The sequence below is a fragment of the Marasmius oreades genome, chromosome 11 (assembly GCF_018924745.1).
Source record: "Marasmius oreades isolate 03SP1 chromosome 11, whole genome shotgun sequence".
Lineage (NCBI taxonomy): Eukaryota > Fungi > Basidiomycota > Agaricomycetes > Agaricales > Marasmiaceae > Marasmius > Marasmius oreades.
The window spans coordinates 720,323-738,301 of NC_057333.1; the positions used below are offsets into that span (position 1 = coordinate 720,323).

Consider the following 17,979-nt stretch of genomic DNA (forward strand, 5'->3'; position numbering starts at 1 on the left):
GGAAAGACTAGATAACATTTATGGCAGGGCCCAACAGCTCCATTCAGCCATGAGAGGCTTGACTGTATACACTGATGGATCGTGCATCAATCGAATGTACGACTGTAAAGCAGGGTCTGGGGTCTACTTTGGCATGGGAAGCATGTACAATGCGGCATATCGTGTACCTGGCCCGCAGACAAATAACCGGGCGGAACTCTATGCTATATTGGCGGCACTAGTTCATTCACCCATCGACAGACCACTGCATATATACTCTGATTCCCAGTATGCTATTCGGTCACTAACATACTGGGCGCCACGAAATGCGGATTGTGGATGGAGCGGTGAGAATGGTGACATTATTAAAAAGATTGTCCTCTGGATTAAGCAGCACCAAGCAACGGTTACACTACATTGGGTGAAAGGGCATTCTCACAACCAACATAACAACGCAGCTGATACACTGGCAAAAGAGGGGTGTCAACTACCGCTTCCAACTGGAGACCCCGGTCAGAATTTCACGGAAATACCCCACCCCGATTTGTTGGCTGCGCATGAGGGGAGAGACTTGGACATAACACTGTCCAAAGTCATGACAGATCTGCCACACACCTCCGAGCGTGCCAAGAAAGGAGTTTCTAGACAGGCATCATACAATCGAAGCAGTCATCGTGGTCGCTCATATAAGCGTCAGGTACAATCTCAGATATTGGCGAAGTTGGAAGGCGTGTCATCTCATCCGCAGGCATTCTGGCGGCTGTACAAACGCCTGCGTTATCCACGTGCACCGCCAATTTCAACCACAGTGACTCAGCTCCAGAGAGTATTTGTACCGCGCATGAATCCCCCTGACCCAGATAAATCGAACTTCAACAAGGTCAAGCTGGAACAGCATAGGAGTTCTTCTCACACTCGTGTTACCCCCACCCGCCCTTCACAATTCTCTGTACTGAATCATGATGTTACGGCTGAGGATGTGGAGCGCGTCAAGACTTACCTCTACCGGCGTCATCACTCGGAAACAACTGGGATTGATGATACACCTTACTCTCAGATCATGGAGATGGATAATGGGGATATTTGCCAGCTATTGAATGCATGCCTCAATTCTGGGGGTGCACCCACAGCGTGGCTGACGACTCTGATTGTTGCGATTCCAAAGCCAGGGAAGGATACGTCTGATCCAGGCAACTATCGTGCTATTGCACTGGAGAGCTGTTTCTTGAAGTTTGCCATGCTTCTGGTACACATGAAGCTGTCCGACGCGGCAGAACAGTCCGGGATATTACCACATTCCCAGAATGGGTTTCGTGAAGGTTATCGCACCAACAACAACGCATTTATCTTACGCACCATAATAGAGAAAACTTTATCAGTCGGGGAACCGCTTTATGTTGCCTTTGTAGACGTGTCAAATGCTTTCCCGTCAACTAATCAACCCGCACTTTGGGATCGTCTAGAGCACTACGGCTTTACAGGCCACTATTTCGATTGGCTTCGGATGGTTTACGACAAGATGAGATATCTCATCTCATTGGAAGATCAACTTTCAGACGACTTCAAGTCACTTTCAGGGGTCCTGATTGGGGACCCTGCTTCTCCTATTCTTTGGAACCTGTATCTGGCTACATTGGACTTCCCACTTGACCCTGACGACGCAGACCTCGAAGGAACTCATATCTCTCATCTTGAGCATGCAGATGACATGGTCATCATGTCCCGTACAGTACAGGGCTTGCACAGGCATCTCAAACAGTTGGAAGGTTGGTGCTACGATAACTTCCTGGCTCTCGATCCGAAGAAATCGAAGGTTATGATCTTTGGAAATTTACCTCAAGAACCACCACGCTTCTTGATACGAGGCATGCAATTACAGATTGTGCCCACCTACAAATACGTGGGGGTTAACTTCTCTTCAACGAGTAGGGATATGTTCTCCGATCTGTATCACGCAAAGGCCAAATCTGCCATCGCGTCTGCACAAGGGGTGCTCGGAACTGACAGGCTAGTGGGCCGACATCGTCTTCCCCCCACAGTATGTCGTAACCTATACACGGCACTGGTTGACTGCCATCTTATTAGTGGTTGTGAGGTGGCTCTCGATGTCGGTGTTGATGGCCCACGAAAGCTGGACGACATTCAGGTGAACTTTCTTCGCCGTATGCTTCATCTAGGGAGCCACTCCATCCGATCCATCCTATTCACAGAAACGGCGATATTTCCTATTCGACAACGACGGCTTATCCTTGCATTGAGATTTCTACTCTATCTCATTACACGCCCGCCACCTGCCACCGGAGGAGTTCACCTTACTACGTTGGCGTTGCATGCTAGTAACCGCCTTCGTATGGCAGGCTTGACATCGTGGATGGCGGACCTCGATTTCCTCATCTCGAGATCGTCGGATCGCTCGGGTCTATCTCTTCGATTGCCATTGATGGAGGACTTGTCTGATATGGGCATTAAAGATTTGATCAGGAAATTGAGCTCTATGACCTGTCGGAACTTACAGAACGACGTCGACACCTTCTCTCGACTCTCTCTCATCCAAAATCGCCGAGAGCCCGTGGATCCCGTCATCAGTGACGATCCTCCAACGCATCATACCCTCCACCTTCGCCATTACTTGACGAACGTCCCTAACTACAAACATCGCATCTCTCTTACGCGATTGTTGCTGGGTGGCTGGGTACCGTGTGTGTTTAGGGCCTCCCCATCTCGTACGCCGAACATGCACGATGATCGTCTTCTCTACCTTTGTCGGTCGTGTGGTGCACACTACGAGACTCCTGAGCATGTGATGTTGGTGTGCCCTGCAGATGAAGAGCTATCAGAGTTACGTGAACAATTCATGGCGTCTTTGCCGCCCCGACAACATAGCAACGCACATTTGACAGACGACGAAGCATTCGAATTTTTGAAAGGATGTATTTATTCGTGGCACCTGGTTGCGCGGACGGCGAAATTCGTATATCAAGTAGTGACCCTATGGCAGCGCAAACTTATGGAAGGTTTTCGGTGGTTTGAGGAGGATGTCGGCGACAGTGGGGAGGATAGTGCAGAGGAGGACATGGCGGATGTCAACAGCGACGATTGTGACTTCAGATCACATGACGATGATCGTGAATAATGTTCTCCAATTTAGTATCAGTACTACGGTACACTAGCTGTTTGTCTAACTTGCGTTAATGTGTAGAGTAGTACGACGCTGCTGTACTCCCTATAGTCTACCGCCTCCAAAGAGGGGTGAGCTCGCTCTGGGGTTGTATAGCAGTGCCGGTGGTTCCCGTGTGGGACCATACCGTGTAATCTATCTATCTATCTATCTATCTTGTAAAAAGATTTTGCAGATTGTGTATTGAATGTCGGTACCGTATAGATGAGAATATGTATTTACTATTAATGAAATCTAATTATGTACGTGTAATAGTTTAGCGTTCTCTATTCAAGAAACCGGGGGTGAGTAACCGAAATTCCAAACGAATGGATTTTTACATATACGTCTAGCGGCCTTGCTTGATGAGATCAGCAAGACGCTCTGCAGCGAGGTAAACGGTTGCTTGAGTGTGGTGTTCAGGAATGATGGGCTAAGAACGAAAAAAGGGGGGCCAGACATCAGACTAATGGACTCGTTAGAACAGATCTTATAGAGTCCTTACGAAGATGGAGGCATCCACAACTCTCAGACCCTCGACGCCCTTGACGTGCAAATGTGAATCGACAGCACCGCCGTCAGTACCACCCGGACCCATACGGGCGGTACCAACACAGTGGTTGATAGTGACTGAGTTACTCCGAGCGTAGTCTTCCATTTCCGAGTCGTTGGCGAATTTGAACATTGGCTCGCGGATGTATTGGTCCATAAACCGGTGGTGAAGAAGGTAATCGGCGTCCTTCATGACCTGGATCATCGACTTCATGTCGTAATCGGTGGTATACAGTGCTGGGTCAATGTTAGGGTAATTGAAGGGGTCGGTAGAATTGAGAGTCACGGTCCCGCCTAAATCATATGAGAACTGTCAACAACGATCAAGCTTGTACATCGGGAAGGAAAGCTTACGGGATGTGGGCGAAACGACACCAATGATGACGGACATGAAGTTTCCGGTAGGGGGTTGTGGCAGAGGACCGAGAGTCCCATAGCCGTTCTAGAAAGGATAGTCAGGATCTTGACTGGCTCAAAGAGGTGAAAGGCATACGTAGAAGATCATTTCGGTGTTAGCACTTCCCGGACCGGTTGAAGGATCGTAACCGTCGAGGAATCCGGGCGGGTTCTTGAGGAAGGCCACTGAGTTGCCCGCGACGGGGTTGACCATCAGGCCAGTCCTGGTCTCATTCCATTGCTTGAGAAGCTCATTTGCGAGAGTCTTGTTCCTGAGGACGTCATCGAAAGTGTTGGTCGAGTTAACGGTGTAGTAGACGGAAAGTAGAGGATGGTCAGCCAGGTTTTTGCCAACCTGAGGAGAGTCAACCAAGACAGGGATGTTGAATTTCTCAAGTTGCTCCTTGGGTCCGATACCAGAAAGCATCAAGAGGTGAGGCGTTCCGAAAACACCGGTACTCATGATGATTTCCTTCTTGGCTTGGAAGGTGTAGCGAGGACCTGAGGCCAGCAGTGAGTAGTGCTGGTGGAATATTACAGAAGATTCTCTTACCATTCGACTCGTGAGCGACTTCAACGGTGTCAATTTTTATTTTCTTGCCACGGTTGGGGTTCGATGCAAAGACCTTTGTAGCCTTGGTATGGATAACAACATCGAGGTTGTGGCGACCGAGAGCAGGGACGAGATAGGCGGTGGCAGCACTGCATCGTTCTCCATGCCCAATGGTGCTCTGCATGTAACCTGAGATTTGCACCGCAATCCATTAATGCCCATACGAATATCTATTTCAGAAGGAAAAACACGTACTGATACCAATCATATCTCCAGCGTTGACATCTTCGTTGAACCTGAAGCGTCCTCCAAGGTCCTTTGCGATCGACACGATCACTGGCTCAACTTCCTGTGGGAATCCGTTTAAACTGACTTGAATGGGGCCGTTTCCGTGGGCTTCAGGCATGACCATCCCAGTAGTGTTATGTCCATCCGCTGGGGGCACGAGACGTGAGTTCTAGGGATATTATTAGTGTCTGTTAATCTGTTTTTCAGCTCTTGATAAATCACCCGTCGGTAATATTTCTCCATGTTGTTCCATGCCCATCCCTCGTCATCAGACATCTTGGCAAAGGCGTTCCAGACATCGTTGGCTCCTCTGTTGTAAGTCATATGGTCTAGACGCTGAAGCTAAGATGCCGCCTTTCACGGTATTGTTTGAAACTTACTGATACTGCTGCTACCGCCCATCACGTAACCACGGGAGAGGTGAAGGGTCCTATTCTTCATTCCGACTTGAGGTGTCGAAGTGAAGTTCCAGTCAGCGAGACCACCAAGATTCTGGATCCCGAGCCAAGGAACGATAGTGGACATCATGCCCGCATTACTGTTCGCGATAATGAAGTCAGAAAGGGCAAATTTCGTAGCACATGGAAGAAGATTTACTCCAAGCCGGCCTCTATAACGAGGACCTTGGTCGAGTTGTCCTCTGTAAGTCGGGAAGCGAGAACACTTCCCGCTGTTCCACCTACGAGCAGGAGGAAAGTAGGATCAGCGTCAGACTTTCAGGAACGGTCCATCACGATCTTCACTTACCACCGACGATAACGTAGTCATACTTCGTCCCGGGCAGGTCAATGACCGACTGATAGAGCTTTGCAAGAGCGGGTGCTCCCAAAGAGAGTACTGTGACCGTCGATGCGAAAAAGAACCGCATGCTGAAGTAGAACACACAAGAACGTCGGGGTGCTTTGAGTGTTTGAGCCCTTAGCTGGAGCACTCTTTAAACCAATTTTTTTTGAATTCGATAACATGGATCCCGGGTTGAGGTTGATCCACCATCGAAACAAAAGCAGAACGAAGGCCGAGCTGAATGATAATCAATGGAGAGCGGGCGAAAAAGCTATGCATGTGCGCCATGCAACGGGAAATGCGACTATTTGTTTCAAGTTCGTTTAGTGGGACTAACCGAAACATAGAAACTTAGGCGTACAAATAGCATGACTTGGTTTCCGGTTAACCGTGTCCCAGGGTGAGAAATGTATTCTTGATCCGGCGCTAGGCGTTCCTGGAAACCAGAATATCGCCGACTGTATGAATTCAATGATACATACCGTTGCGTTGGGAAGTTGGGACACCCTGAATAAGATGAGTGCGACTCCTCCTCGGGAATGGGACGAGAACTACACAAGACCTGGAAACAGGAGGAAGAAGGTACAGTTTGAAAGAAAGAAACCAAACACAATGAGGCTGTTGAGAAACACCCGACTCGAATTTGCGATTACTCACCCTATTAGGATGGCAAACACAGAAGATGGAGACTTCAAGGTCGGCCGGAAGACACAAAGAACGAATAGGAACGGTCCCCGATCCCCTCGTTCTCTCTCAAGCGAAAGGGTGACTAGATGGTAAAGTAGTCAAGTAGCCAATAATTAACGAAATATATTGCTGCGTGCCTGCAGGCTGTTAACCAATAATTGCTGGCAAACTCAATCACTTGTATCTACACACCTCCTTTGCGGACTTGCTACCGCAATCTCGCCCGAAGCTAAGTTTGCCCAAAGGATCTATTGAGGAAAATTTTCAATCTGGATGGGACACTCATGGCCACATCATATCAGATATTGGACACACACGAGTTAGAAACAGAAAACCAGAAAGGGGGAACGTCGGGGAACCGCGATTGTTGGACCCGATTATGATGAAAAATCTTCGTTTCTTGTCCACGGTCGGGAAGGTCCCCGAGGACATCGTAAAGCTGGCGGATTGACCATCGTAAATAATCAACACAACACAGCGACATGTCGTGGACGAGATGAAGAACCCAGCTTTGTCAGCATTTCCATTTCGAGCATGACCACGTCGGCGCTTCCTCACTGTTCTATACAGCACCGGACAGCGCAAGGACAGCGAGGCCCCCGCTTCACACACCCCAACAAAGATAACCCATTCTCAGGTGAAGATAGCCTCACGTACTTTTTCTTTCGTAAATCGATCTTGTAGCTAACTTGCAGGCACAGTCACTTTTCTCGATACCTCAAGGCGAGTGTTTGTAGCGAGCAAAATGAGTTCGAGCAAGTACCTGATGTCCAACCCCCCTCCCTTGGCCTCCCTTGGGCCGCTGGCAAATATACTAGAAACGAAGATTCATTCGGAAACCGACTCGAAGGAGTCTTCAAACATTGGAAGCTTACATACACTGGCACAGCTCACGGATGCATCGGCGTGGTTTTTTGGTGTACAGTACACTAGAAATAAGCTCGTCGTCGACAAGAACATTCTTGGGTTCCGACCTTGGCATCAAACATCCCGCACTCGAGGTTCGATACAATCAGTCGGTCGGTGAGTTGGACGCTCGTATCTGCTGTATTTTGGGTATACCAGATCATTCACGGGAGTGTTGTCTCCTGTACCCTCTTTGAGGAGGTCAATAATGATACTTTATTCTGATAGCGCGTTGGACGGGACCCTCCACACTTGCTTATTCCCTGCCCTGACCCAGTGTTTTGGTCTGACAATCTTACGGCTTTCAATTTATTTAATCCGTCCCATTCACTGCGCCTCCAAATACAGACCTCTCAAGACAGGGTTCCTGACGATGCGCCCCTTCCTCCCTTGCAGGTTGTCGGCCGCGAATAGTGAGGCCAACCCAGGTCGTTTATGGGAGTTGTATCTATAATTGTCAACTGCGCTCATGATCAATCGCGGTAGGCACGCCTCCATCTTTCACTAAAATAACAGCAACTACCCGACCTATTGCGCGCCTGCCGCGACGGTCCTTAACCCCGTCTCCATCTCATCATTTCAACTCGGTTTTGACCATCTACCGATGCCCACCCTCTAGGGAGCAGATTTCCCAGCTGCTTGAATATTTGTCTCTGTCGGGAGGTTCTGGAGGGATCTGCACCTCTCCTTCTCTCCACCCATGTTATTGTGCACCCAACATACCCATCCCACCATGTACAGTTGCAGGATCTACCCAATCAACCGCCGTTGGGCCACTCCGAAAGCCCTGATGATGAGTACTCTTTCTTCGACTACAAATCTGGGGCTTTACACACCTCGACTACATTCATCCTTTCTTGACTCCAGGGCCTTACGCTTCATATTTGAAACACGGACCATTCATCTACGCATTTGCAAGCGGAGCCCTCACCATGACGGTTACCAACGGTCAAGTGCATTATCTTCCGTCAATATAATTCCAAAATTGCTATTGTATTCTCCAACTAGTGGTTCATCGTCTGTCATCAGTCTACCAAAAGGCCTAGAGCGGGTACAATATCTGACGAAGTGCTCAACGCTGAGCATCCCATATACGAGTCAGGACCTTCTATCGAAGCTCGATTTACCTCAGGGTTGTGCTGTCAGTACGATCGTACGGTCGTTTGCCAATTGGTCAATGACTAGCCGGTTACTAGTCATTGACTTTTGACTGGCAGGCCGCGAGGGCGTTGAAAAACCCGGTACTCCGGGTTCTGACCTTTGTGAAGATGTGGGAGAAACCATCGGTTCAAGGTTGGGACGTAGTGATAGTCATGATCAGTGGCAACAACTAAAATAACAAGTTGCGACTAACGACGACCAATCATTGGCAGGCACGACATTGAGTTCATCTCCGACATGTAATTTACTATTGATTCTGAACAATTCTTGTGTTTGTTCACCAGTGAAGAACTGAATGTAAATGAATGAATCTTTGTATCAGTTCAATAGCAGCCGGTATATACTTAATCCCTAATGCAACTTATTTGCACAAAACAGTTTTTGAATTCCATCTATGTATATGAAGAAGGAATGAGGGTTGGTTTTACAACCCTTTGCATACATCAAACTGGCAGAAAGCGGGGTAGCGGGGTATCTATCATACAGCTTTTGTTGTATTATCGTCATTAGAATCTAGTCGTATTGAAGTATTCCCCTCTACCTCGGCCACTCTAGCATGGTCCATATCGACATACCTCTGCGGCCGTTCCGTCTGTATCGCCTCTTCCTTCCCGAGGACAAATACCATATTCTGGTTCTCCCTATACAACCTGTCAATGTCCTCCAAATGCCGGTTAGAAGTCTCAGGGTATAGCACCCATACCAGCTAATATTAAACCATTTCTTGAGTAAAGAAGACATCGAAGATGGGAAAACCAAAAAGAAAACGTACGGGAACGAAAGCAGCATTGAAAACAGCCCAGATGATATAAAACTTCCATCCAAGATTCTCGATACCGATGGGGGTGATTTGCACAACTATATAGTTCGAAATCCAATTACTTGCCGTACCCAGTGCAGCACCTTTAGTTCGCATCGCAAGGGAGTTGATTTCCACAGGATAGAGCCAAGGAACACCCTGAATGAAGGTTATTCAATAAATTAAATCCACGCGAAAAGAAAGGAACATCGATATGTACCTGCCAACAGATCCCGAAGAACACGTAATACACAAAAAAGAACGCTGTAGCCCCTGCTCCGAATTTTGCTCCAAGGGAAGTGGCGTCTGCCTGGGATAACAAACCAGTGATCAGGATATAGCACACACACTGGCCGCCCGCACCCCACATCATGAGTTTTCTGCGGCCGGCGCTTTCGATGAGGAGGAGTCCAATGAAGGAAAACGCGAGATAGGAAACAGAATTGCATGCGGCCAGAAGACGGGAGAGGGTGTTCGACAAGCCAACAGAGTTTTGGAGGACAAGAGGCAAGCTTGACATATGCTAATCAGTTTTTCAATCGATAAAAAAGAAGAGACGGGAGCGGCTGCCTACTAGTAGCTGGTGACATTTATCCCAACGAGCTGTTGCATCCACTGCGTTCCCGCCCCAAGTACCAACCGCTTGATCATCCCAGTATTGCCAGTTTTTCCTTTCAGCAGATCCAACCAACTGGGTGAATACTCGTTCTCGATCCTCACTGCCTCCAGAATCTCCATCTTCTGCTCGATTATATGTGAATCCTTTGAAGTGGTATCTCCACCTTCCAGCGCCACAAGGACGTCAACGCCTTCCCGTTCTCTCCCGTGAGCTAGTAGCCACCGAGGACTCTCTGGAAGCCACGGAACCGTCGATAGGAGAATGATAGAGAACACGAGCTGGAAGGCTATCGGGAATCGCCAACTGATGCTTCCAGAGAGGAAACTGAAGCCGTAGGTCATCCAGTTACTTAATGAAAAGCCTGCAATATTCATGCTGAATTATTGGAGGTAATCAGTTACGGAGAGTACGGTGTGGAAAGACTGAACCAACATCATGGAAAACACGATTAACTTTCCTCTCAGGGAGGGTTTGGATGCTTCACTCTGCCAAACTGGAGCGGTGGCGGTATTGATTCTACAGGGAGCGAGCTCAGAAATGAACTTGGTACCAGGACATGATCGTACCCATTTCCGAAACCTGCACAGAAGTTTAGGTTGGTGCGCATTGCGCGATTCAACTAAAAAGTACAACCACATCACCTGTAATAAGCCTCCCAACTATCATATGGGCAACCGTGAAGGCGGAAGTTTGAAGAACTGCTCCTATGGACATGATAATGACACCTTATTATGAAAAATTCCTATCAGCTCGAGTAACTTCATGCTAAGCGCCTGGATAGATCTCACCGATTAGGAGAGTTTTTTTCCGACCATACCGTTCACCTGCGAAGGGTTAATTTCGGTTCAGCTTAGACAGAAAAGGTCATCGGGTCGCTAGATGCTTGCCAAAGGCGAACGTAGCCATTGCTCCCGTGAAACTTCACATGAGGATGTTAATATACCTTGCATTAAGATAAGACCTAGCCTTCGACGCACCAGCCAATGTCGTATAGTGATACAATCGTTCCTTGAAGGTTGGCATCTGAAATGAGGTGATGAGAACGTGGACAATGGTAACAAAGGCTCTATGCTGGCGCACCTGGATTACCCATCGTTTCCAAAAAGCTCTCAGTAATGATAATGCCTCCAAATACGCCTTGATCATAACCTGCAAAAAAAGCAACCGCGTTCAAACCTCAAAAAAGTGGGCCATATATTATCGAGCTGCCTTACCGAAAAGTGTCATCGCCGTCGTACACGCAACCTACGAAATGTATTAGAACGTCTTAGCCAGTACACAACTTGAAGAGAAGGAAACTGACCGTCACCCACGCATTGAGCGTCGTTCCCGTCATCCCAAAATACGGTTTCTTCCCCTTCGTCGATGTCTCCACGTTTTCATCCGCACTACCCATAGCAAAAAATTCAACTTGAGAAACTAAGCTTGCGATATAACAGAGTGGACGGAGGGAACGGAAAATGTGCACCTGGGCGCGTCTTCTGGTTCTTCATCCCGGATCCTTATATAGGTGTACGAAGATGAGGTCATCATGGGTGATAGTTCTCCTCGTCCACGATCAATCCATACAAGCCAATTCAGTGGGAAATCTGATCTTCCAAGAATCCCTTCCGTTCACGGTCACAATGGTTGCAATGAGATGTGAAAACGGGTGGAAGGTGGTGCAGATGGAAATAGCCGGCAATATTCATTACATAATCAACCCCACATTTTAAATTACGAGTGTGACAACGTGACTGACAATGAAAAATATTTTTAGATTCCTTGAGTGAATTACTTACTTCGTACAGAACGGTACGCATAAATAGACTGCCACGAGGAGACCCAGGCCTTGTCGAGAAGAGAGCCGGAAACGAAAGAGGGAAAGCATGATCTACAAGAAAAACCAGGGAAACTTAAGATGACAGGAGGGAACGACAAGATAAGGACATGAAGGTCGTGAATAACCAGTAGTTGAAGGAGTACCTCCAGTGCATAGTGTATATAAAGTGTATGGAGAATCGCCATAGAAAAAAAAAACAATATAATCATAACTTGAGTTCCGTGAGCACGCGTCTAGCAAGCATTTGATACTGCCAACCGTCACCACCCAGTCTGCGGAATTGAATACCGTGCAGAGGCAGCCAAGGAACCTTCACAGACCATTTTTAGATGCAGTAAGTGAGGAGCAATCTACGGACAACTCACCTTTACAACATTAATCTCGAAACGAACACTTAACGAGTTTGATCCCATACTTTCAAACACGTCTTTACCCACTCCTCCGGTCGGCATTGGGCTAGAACTGCGTGGGTCCGGTGATCTCGACCCAAAATCTCGGGGTATCGGGGGAAGCATCTTTGACCTCGTTGTGGGGGAACCAGATGTTGAAGCTCCTGAAGGAGATGAAGGAGTCAAGTCTGCTTGCTCATGGTCGATTTCAGCAGACATTGCCGTCACTCCATTTGCTATAGGGGTAGCAGTACCTGTATGATTCTCTTCCACGACAGTATGATTCGACGAGACATTGAAGAACGAAGACGACCCTGTGCTCGGCGTCGTGGTCAACGTCGTGACACCAGAAGGTCTCCCAGCAGGGTCCTTGTGACTTTCCCTGTCCTTGTCCATAGAATGATCCCTGTCCTTACTTCGACCACCTCGAAGAGTGAAGGAGAGTTTCGAAGATTTTTTGACAATGCGCTTGGGAGTTTCGGTGGATCCCGTCGACGCCTGCTGGCGATTTAACCGATGGGAGGCAGGTTCGACAGAGGAGATGTCAATCGACGGCACATGAATGCATTCATAACCGCCTTTGACTTCACGATATTGAACCTGCATTCTGTCGAGGACTCTCCGGATATCAGCTTTGATGACTTGGGGCGATTTGGTCGACGTCGTGGCAACACTAAAATAAAAGAATCAGCGAACTCCCATGGTCATCAAAACCTCTCAACTCGCCTGAATAACCCTTTGAGATAGACCGGCTTGTAGTCCTTGTCAACCTTGCCATCCTCCTCATCATGATCTCCACTAGCTTCATGGCCACTAGTAACATCTCCACCTCGTTTCTCCATGTCCGTCTCTCTTGATTCTGCCATCTCTGCCACCTCCTCAGTTTTGGAGAACAAGCGCTCTGCCAAAGGTCTAGTAGCACCACCGTATCCAGTCGACGGCCGCCGGTGTCTTCCAATGGTTCCACCAACACTTGATAATAACGCGGCACCGGCACTGCTCCTTCTCTCGTGTTTCATCCGACTACTTTGTGGATCAAGTATAGTCGCGGCTCTTCGATGCGAATGAATAGTGTTTGCCCCACTCAGCGGCTGACTCTGACTATGAGATATAGCCTTTGGTTTCTCAGTCGTTGAAGATGGCTCCTTCTCCGTAGACTCCATTTCGTGCTCTCGTTCACCCTCAAAAGAAGGAATGTCCCCACTTCTCTTCTCCTTCCGACTGCTCACATCTATTTCCCCTGATGGTCTCGGTGAACTTGATATCAACGACCCGCCTAATATAGTGCCCCGTTTACTAGCATTATATCGCCGATCATCCCCACGACCGACCAACATGCTACCAAACTTCCTGACGAGGGTTGCACCAGCAGATATCGTTCCATATTCCTTCTCCGAGTCCTTATCAGCAGTCTTAGATCGTCCTTCCTTCGTCGATGACCTCCCAGTCCCAGCAAAAGAGACCTGATCAGATTGGGGTGAACCAGGTTTCTCCCTGACAGGCTCAAGCTTCTCGTTATCACTGGTAGCAACGGTGGCAGCAACCTCCGGTTCTCCAGTGATTTTTTCATCAAGGGGGCCTTTCCCACCGCTAAACACCCCAGCCCAACCTGCTCCCGTCGGCCGTTGACTCAAACTATGACTTCGCCTGTGCGTGCTTGCAGGTGGCGCACGAGGTAACGTGTTTCCAGGTGCCCCAGGGGCGATTGATTTCCTCTGAGCTTGCATTGACTGTAACTGCTGGGCTTCCATTCCAGAACCAGTACCTGGCAAAGGCGCAGTAGACGGTGAAGGGGGAGGTAGTCCGTTTCCAGCGTCTCTTGCTCTTGGCTGTGGACCTTTCTGCGCCTGTGCGAACACGGGTGATGTGGGTGTCGACGGTGCAGCAGCATCGTACGACATTCCAGAGTAATGCGATGTTTCTGGAGCAGGGAGTCGAGGAAGAGGCATGCTGTAATCTGCTTTGGCTCCGATAGGTGTTGGTGATGGAAGTGTGTGTGTATGCGCTTGAGGGCTGGAAGGTGGCTGGAGTGAAGTAGAAGGCTGAGGTGCAGAGAGCTGCTCTCTCTTGCCTTGGCCAGAATAAGGACCTGTACTCGGGGCGGTAGCAGTGACGACGGTAGCCGATGAGTTGAGATTGGTATCTTCTTGACCGAGAGCTTGTTTGATGGCAGTTTGCCTCTCATCATTGACCTCGACTTTGCTGCTAGCAAATATTCCAACCCCGAAGACCTTTTCACGCTCCATCTTCTCTTTCGCAAGATAGTACATGGATAATAGAGGATGAAATCCTTTAGTCGGGTCAAGTATCGCGTCTCCTCTCCCATTTTTTGCATCGATGACCAGATGATTTGTGGATGACGGAGGTGAATTAGATGGCGCTGGAGTGTGAGGTGGAGAGGAGGATGGTGAGAAAAGTTTGCGGCGATAGAAATTGAATCCAGAAAACCGCTTCTTCGAGGGCGTCGGCGGCATATCACCGTTCTTCGTAGACCCGTCGTAGGAAACTGCGAGGGTTGAGCTGCTCATGAAGTCTGACCATTTCCCGTTGCCATTAAGGTTGCCCAACACTCCTCTCTTCCGCTCCCACTCCCTGACCGCTCGCTGATAGGCATCGCTTTCGAGAATTTTGGCCAATTTCCGTTCTATTTCCTTCTCATCACCAAATTCAAAACCTTTCATGCCGCGTATTACGTTGCGATCCAGCTCGTCGGCACGAAGAGGTTCTCGATGAAGAAGGTGATTTTCTGGGGGACCCGAAAACCCTCTGACCATCCAAGGATGCGAGAGCACTTCGGTTAACGAAGCACGTAATGCAGGATTCGTTACCAGCATTCGAGAAAGTAAGTGTTTACATTCTGGGAACAGTAAGATTAACTCGAAAGAAGAGATACGGTTACTCACCAGCACTCAACCAAACCGGATATTCTACGAGTCCACGTTTGATCTTGGCGTGAAGTGCCGGCATACTCTGGTCATCGAACGGGACTTTACCACACACGAGAACATAAAGAACAACACCGAAACTCCAAACATCAACCTCTGGGCCTGTGTAAACCTTGGCATTCAGGAGTTCCGGTGCAGCAAAGTAGAGAGAGCCGCAAAATGTAGAGAGATGAGCTGAAGGGTCATATAGATTGGAAAGGCCGAAGTCGATGATTTTGATGTTGCCAGTTTGGGAAATGAGGATGTTTTCGATTTTGAGGTCTGTCTCCAAGTCAATCTCCTGATTCAAAAAAAAATATTCTCCCATAGCCTACGCACCTCGATGGACAACGTTGTTCCGATGGCAATAATCAAGAGCACTGGCAATCTGTCTTGCGAACTTCCTAGCCACACGCTCCCGCAAACGGCCGTGCGATATAATGTAGTCCAACATCTGGCCTCCGCTGATATACTCGAAAACCATGTAATAGTGATGTTGGTGTATAATCATCTCCCGCATGCCGGCAATATACGGATGATGAAGAAGCATGGAGAGAGCAGCTTCTCGTAGTGTTCGGATTTCTTTAGATGCATCCTTCGAAGCTTGACGAGAAACTGCATCTGGGGTAACCCCATTCGTATGAGCTGGCTGCGGAGCTGCCCTTGGAAGGATTTTGACCGCCAACTGAGACTTCGTGAGCATCGTCGAACGCATCCAGATTTTGAAGTTTATAAAAAAAACTGACCTGTTCTCCTGTCAGATTATGAGTAGCCAGCTTAACCTTCCCCATACTTCCAGCACCGAGAGTTTTGGTGAGTGTGTAGTCGCCTAGAATCCTATTTGACCGAGTGGATTTCGAGGCCGAGCCATGGCCAGCTCTATGTCTATCCCTCTCTCCAGCTCTATCAGGCCTCTCCTTCTCTCTTTCTCTGTCCTTCTCTCCTTCAGAATTTGTATTTGTATTTGTATTTGTGTGAGATTGGGGCGGCATAGACACGGGTCGCTGTCTCCCTGCAGAGGCCTTGAGGATTCTGGGTTGTGGTGCAGGTGCAGGATCTGGATATGATGGTTGCATGATTGGCATATCGTACTCGTGTCCTCTAACGGTACCACCGTGGGTTGATGCACCTACTACAACGTCTTCCGGGACTTGATTGAGCTGGGGAGCCAATGTGGTCGGGTATGCCATAGAAGGTCGTGTCGTCAATGGAGCGCTTCGAGTTCTTCCTTCCTCCGAAATTTGACTTCGTTGGCGCCGTCAGTGCTGGTCGTCGTCTCTGACGACAGCGAAGGAGGTGGGAAAGCGAGCCAAGTTGCGCGGCGGTTGTTTGCGCCTGGCTCCCGCGCTTACATTCGCTTTGCTGAAATAACCGCCTTACCCCCACCTCGCCGCTAGACTTTTTCTAGACAGATCGTTAGTCAAGACTGAACAGACTCGGACTGTTGCTCTATCTCTCCACAACTACGTGGTATTGGTGACTGTACGCTAAGGCTTGGTATCCACACACAAAACGATATGCCAAAGTGGGGGATGCGGGGATGCGCTACATGACTGGCCGCTCTGCAGGCGGCGGGATGTCGTTCAACATTCATATCGACAACACTTCACACTACGACGTATATCCAAAGTCGCAAGACGCGTCCGATTATAGGATATATGATCCGCAAGTCCATTTGACTGCACAGATGAAACCATATAAACACAGAAATCAGATGAAATGAAATTTATCCCTCGCTTAACTTTTCTTCTTCTCTCCAACGGAAGGAAGCCATGTCACAGGATGCTTATTGAACATGGGCCACGGTGGTATTACGACCTATTTGAATAGACAAAATCAGCAAAAGTTCGCTGGGAGAAAAGTTCTGGTAGGAAGGCGAGGCCGCTTTCTCCAGTTGTTGGTAAGCCTTTGGCTGTGACAATTCGCGAACGAGGAAGGTCATGCATAATTTGACACAACGATGTTCGTAAATGCCATGCAGAACACACTACCAGGCGACGAAGAAGTGACGGCTTGCCGCCAGATGCCGGAAGTTGTTCGCTTGTGTACCGGTTCGCCGTTTTTTCAACGTATTGGAAAAATCGAAGGGAAACGTTCGGAGCAGAGCAATTTAACTCACCGCAAAGAGGAGCAGTGTAGAAATACCTAAGAACCCGAACGTTACGCGGATATTCTGGGACGCAAATCCAGCAACGAAAGAGATGACCTATACATGTAGATATACGTGTCGGAGGAGAAACGTCCGTATTGATATCAACAGCACTCACCGTGCTTGAGATCAACCATATCCTCGAGATCTCGTCGACTTGTTTCTGACCAGCAAAGTCCTCAAATGCGACCTTAGTTTGAGGGAAAAGAAGCGAGAAAGTGGTGACTCACAATCATGCCCTGGGGTATCGGTATGCTCATTTTGTGTTGACAAAAAGATCCTCTACAGCTTTCAAGGGTTTAAATTGAATTGTTGTCGTTGTTGTCTTGAGCACCTCAGCACTAGGGAAGGCGGCGAGGTCGGGACAATGGTGGAGATGGTGATGTGGTGATGTGGAAGTGGTATTTATCTCTGTTTGGTTCGGGACGAGACTGGGATGTAGACGCAAGTGAGTCCTCGATTTACCGTTTGATCACTTTGGGCAAGCCACGGGCCTTCAAATTCATTGGCCATATGAAGTAGGACCAGAAATCACCGGATATTTGGACTCCTGTTTGTAAAGAGCAGATACATATAGAACCTGGACTGGCAGCCTTTCGACTCTAATGACTATACTAGAACAGAGCGATGGGTGGAACTTGAGGTGGGTACAAGGTGGGTAATATGGCTCGCCCTAACGGTTGTCTCTATCACAATCCACGATAACCGTGGCGAGCATCGGACGAGATGGATGAACTGGTTGCCGCCGATGACCCCATATGAGAGATGTAGAAGAGCAGGTGTCTTGTATCAGAAATATATCGTGGCTTAGTTTG

At 48.5% G+C, this 17,979-nt stretch overlaps 5 protein-coding genes across 8 annotated transcripts; 1 reads left to right on the forward strand and 4 right to left on the reverse strand.

Moving 5' to 3' along the window:
* Nucleotides 1–3,485: 3,485 nt before the first annotated feature.
* On the reverse strand, nt 3,486–5,793 carry E1B28_003060 (uncharacterized protein; the record flags this gene model as incomplete). The annotated part of the gene is made up of 10 exons (XM_043160012.1): nt 3,486–3,569; nt 3,642–3,982; nt 4,043–4,130; nt 4,182–4,585; nt 4,638–4,826; nt 4,893–5,094; nt 5,148–5,254; nt 5,306–5,463; nt 5,523–5,604; nt 5,673–5,793. 10 exons carry the CDS (start codon nt 5,791–5,793, stop codon nt 3,486–3,488), a joined length of 1,776 nt encoding a protein of 591 aa, XP_043001967.1.
* Nucleotides 5,794–7,291: 1,498 nt separating this feature from the next.
* E1B28_003061 (uncharacterized protein) lies at nt 7,292–8,162 on the forward strand (the record flags this gene model as incomplete). The annotated part of the gene is made up of 2 exons (XM_043160013.1): nt 7,292–7,418; nt 7,921–8,162. The coding sequence occupies 2 exons, from the start codon at nt 7,292–7,294 to the stop codon at nt 8,160–8,162; spliced, it is 369 nt and encodes a 122-aa protein (XP_043001968.1).
* A 667-nt stretch (nt 8,163–8,829) lies between these two features.
* On the reverse strand, nt 8,830–11,561 carry E1B28_003062 (uncharacterized protein). 3 transcript variants are annotated; one of them, XM_043160014.1, is made up of 14 exons: nt 11,349–11,561; nt 11,184–11,268; nt 11,095–11,125; nt 10,961–11,029; nt 10,858–10,903; nt 10,768–10,799; nt 10,669–10,704; nt 10,522–10,605; nt 10,447–10,459; nt 10,313–10,396; nt 9,836–10,255; nt 9,482–9,773; nt 9,235–9,420; nt 8,830–9,168 (listed from the first exon to the last, which is right to left on the reverse strand). In XM_043160014.1, the coding sequence occupies exons 1-14, from the start codon at nt 11,411–11,413 to the stop codon at nt 8,941–8,943; spliced, it is 1,671 nt and encodes a 556-aa protein (XP_043001969.1). In that variant the 5' UTR covers nt 11,414–11,561; the 3' UTR covers nt 8,830–8,940. The 3 variants fall into 3 exon arrangements, with proteins under 3 accessions (XP_043001969.1, XP_043001970.1, XP_043001971.1); XM_043160015.1 differs by having other exon boundaries at nt 11,184–11,290; XM_043160016.1 differs by having other exon boundaries at nt 11,184–11,561.
* A 52-nt stretch (nt 11,562–11,613) lies between these two features.
* E1B28_003063 (uncharacterized protein) lies at nt 11,614–16,376 on the reverse strand. The gene is made up of 6 exons (XM_043160017.1): nt 15,762–16,376; nt 15,355–15,700; nt 14,995–15,297; nt 12,818–14,948; nt 12,068–12,764; nt 11,614–12,012 (listed from the first exon to the last, which is right to left on the reverse strand). The coding sequence occupies exons 1-6, from the start codon at nt 16,203–16,205 to the stop codon at nt 11,908–11,910; spliced, it is 4,026 nt and encodes a 1,341-aa protein (XP_043001972.1). The 5' UTR covers nt 16,206–16,376; the 3' UTR covers nt 11,614–11,907.
* A 10-nt stretch (nt 16,377–16,386) lies between these two features.
* Nucleotides 16,387–17,570, reverse strand: E1B28_003064 (uncharacterized protein). 2 transcript variants are annotated; one of them, XM_043160019.1, is made up of 5 exons: nt 17,395–17,570; nt 17,283–17,342; nt 17,135–17,221; nt 16,758–16,833; nt 16,483–16,694 (listed from the first exon to the last, which is right to left on the reverse strand). In XM_043160019.1, the coding sequence occupies exons 1-5, from the start codon at nt 17,422–17,424 to the stop codon at nt 16,663–16,665; spliced, it is 285 nt and encodes a 94-aa protein (XP_043001974.1). In that variant the 5' UTR covers nt 17,425–17,570; the 3' UTR covers nt 16,483–16,662. The 2 variants fall into 2 exon arrangements, with proteins under 2 accessions (XP_043001973.1, XP_043001974.1); XM_043160018.1 differs by having other exon boundaries at nt 16,387–16,833.
* Between the last annotated feature and the right edge of the window lie 409 nt (nt 17,571–17,979).

Bases quoted from the DNA above. Each gene is read 5' to 3' on its own strand.
- E1B28_003062 (XM_043160014.1), bottom strand. From the start codon at position 11,413: ATGATGACCTCATCTTCGTACACCTATATAAGGATCCGGGATGAAGAA. The intron at 10,256-10,312 runs GTTGGTTCAGTC...CCAATAATTCAG, and splicing joins TTAATCGTGTTTTCCATGAT to CATGAATATTGCAGGCTTTT. The intron at 9,169-9,234 runs GTACGTTTTCTT...GTTTAATATTAG, and splicing joins TCAATGCTGCTTTCGTTCCC to CTGGTATGGGTGCTATACCC.
- E1B28_003063 (XM_043160017.1), bottom strand. From the start codon at position 16,205: ATGGCATACCCGACCACATTGGCTCCCCAGCTCAATCAAGTCCCGGAA. The intron at 14,949-14,994 runs GTGAGTAACCGT...TACTGTTCCCAG, and splicing joins TCCGGTTTGGTTGAGTGCTG to AATGTAAACACTTACTTTCT. The intron at 12,013-12,067 runs GTGAGTTGTCCG...TGGTCTGTGAAG, and splicing joins TCGAGATTAATGTTGTAAAG to GTTCCTTGGCTGCCTCTGCA.
- E1B28_003064 (XM_043160019.1), bottom strand. From the start codon at position 17,424: ATGAGCATACCGATACCCCAGGGCATGATT. The intron at 17,222-17,282 runs GTGAGTGCTGTT...CTACATGTATAG, and splicing joins TATGGTTGATCTCAAGCACG to GTCATCTCTTTCGTTGCTGG. The intron at 16,695-16,757 runs GTTAAGCGAGGG...TCATCTGTGCAG, and splicing joins CGTTGGAGAGAAGAAGAAAA to TCAAATGGACTTGCGGATCA.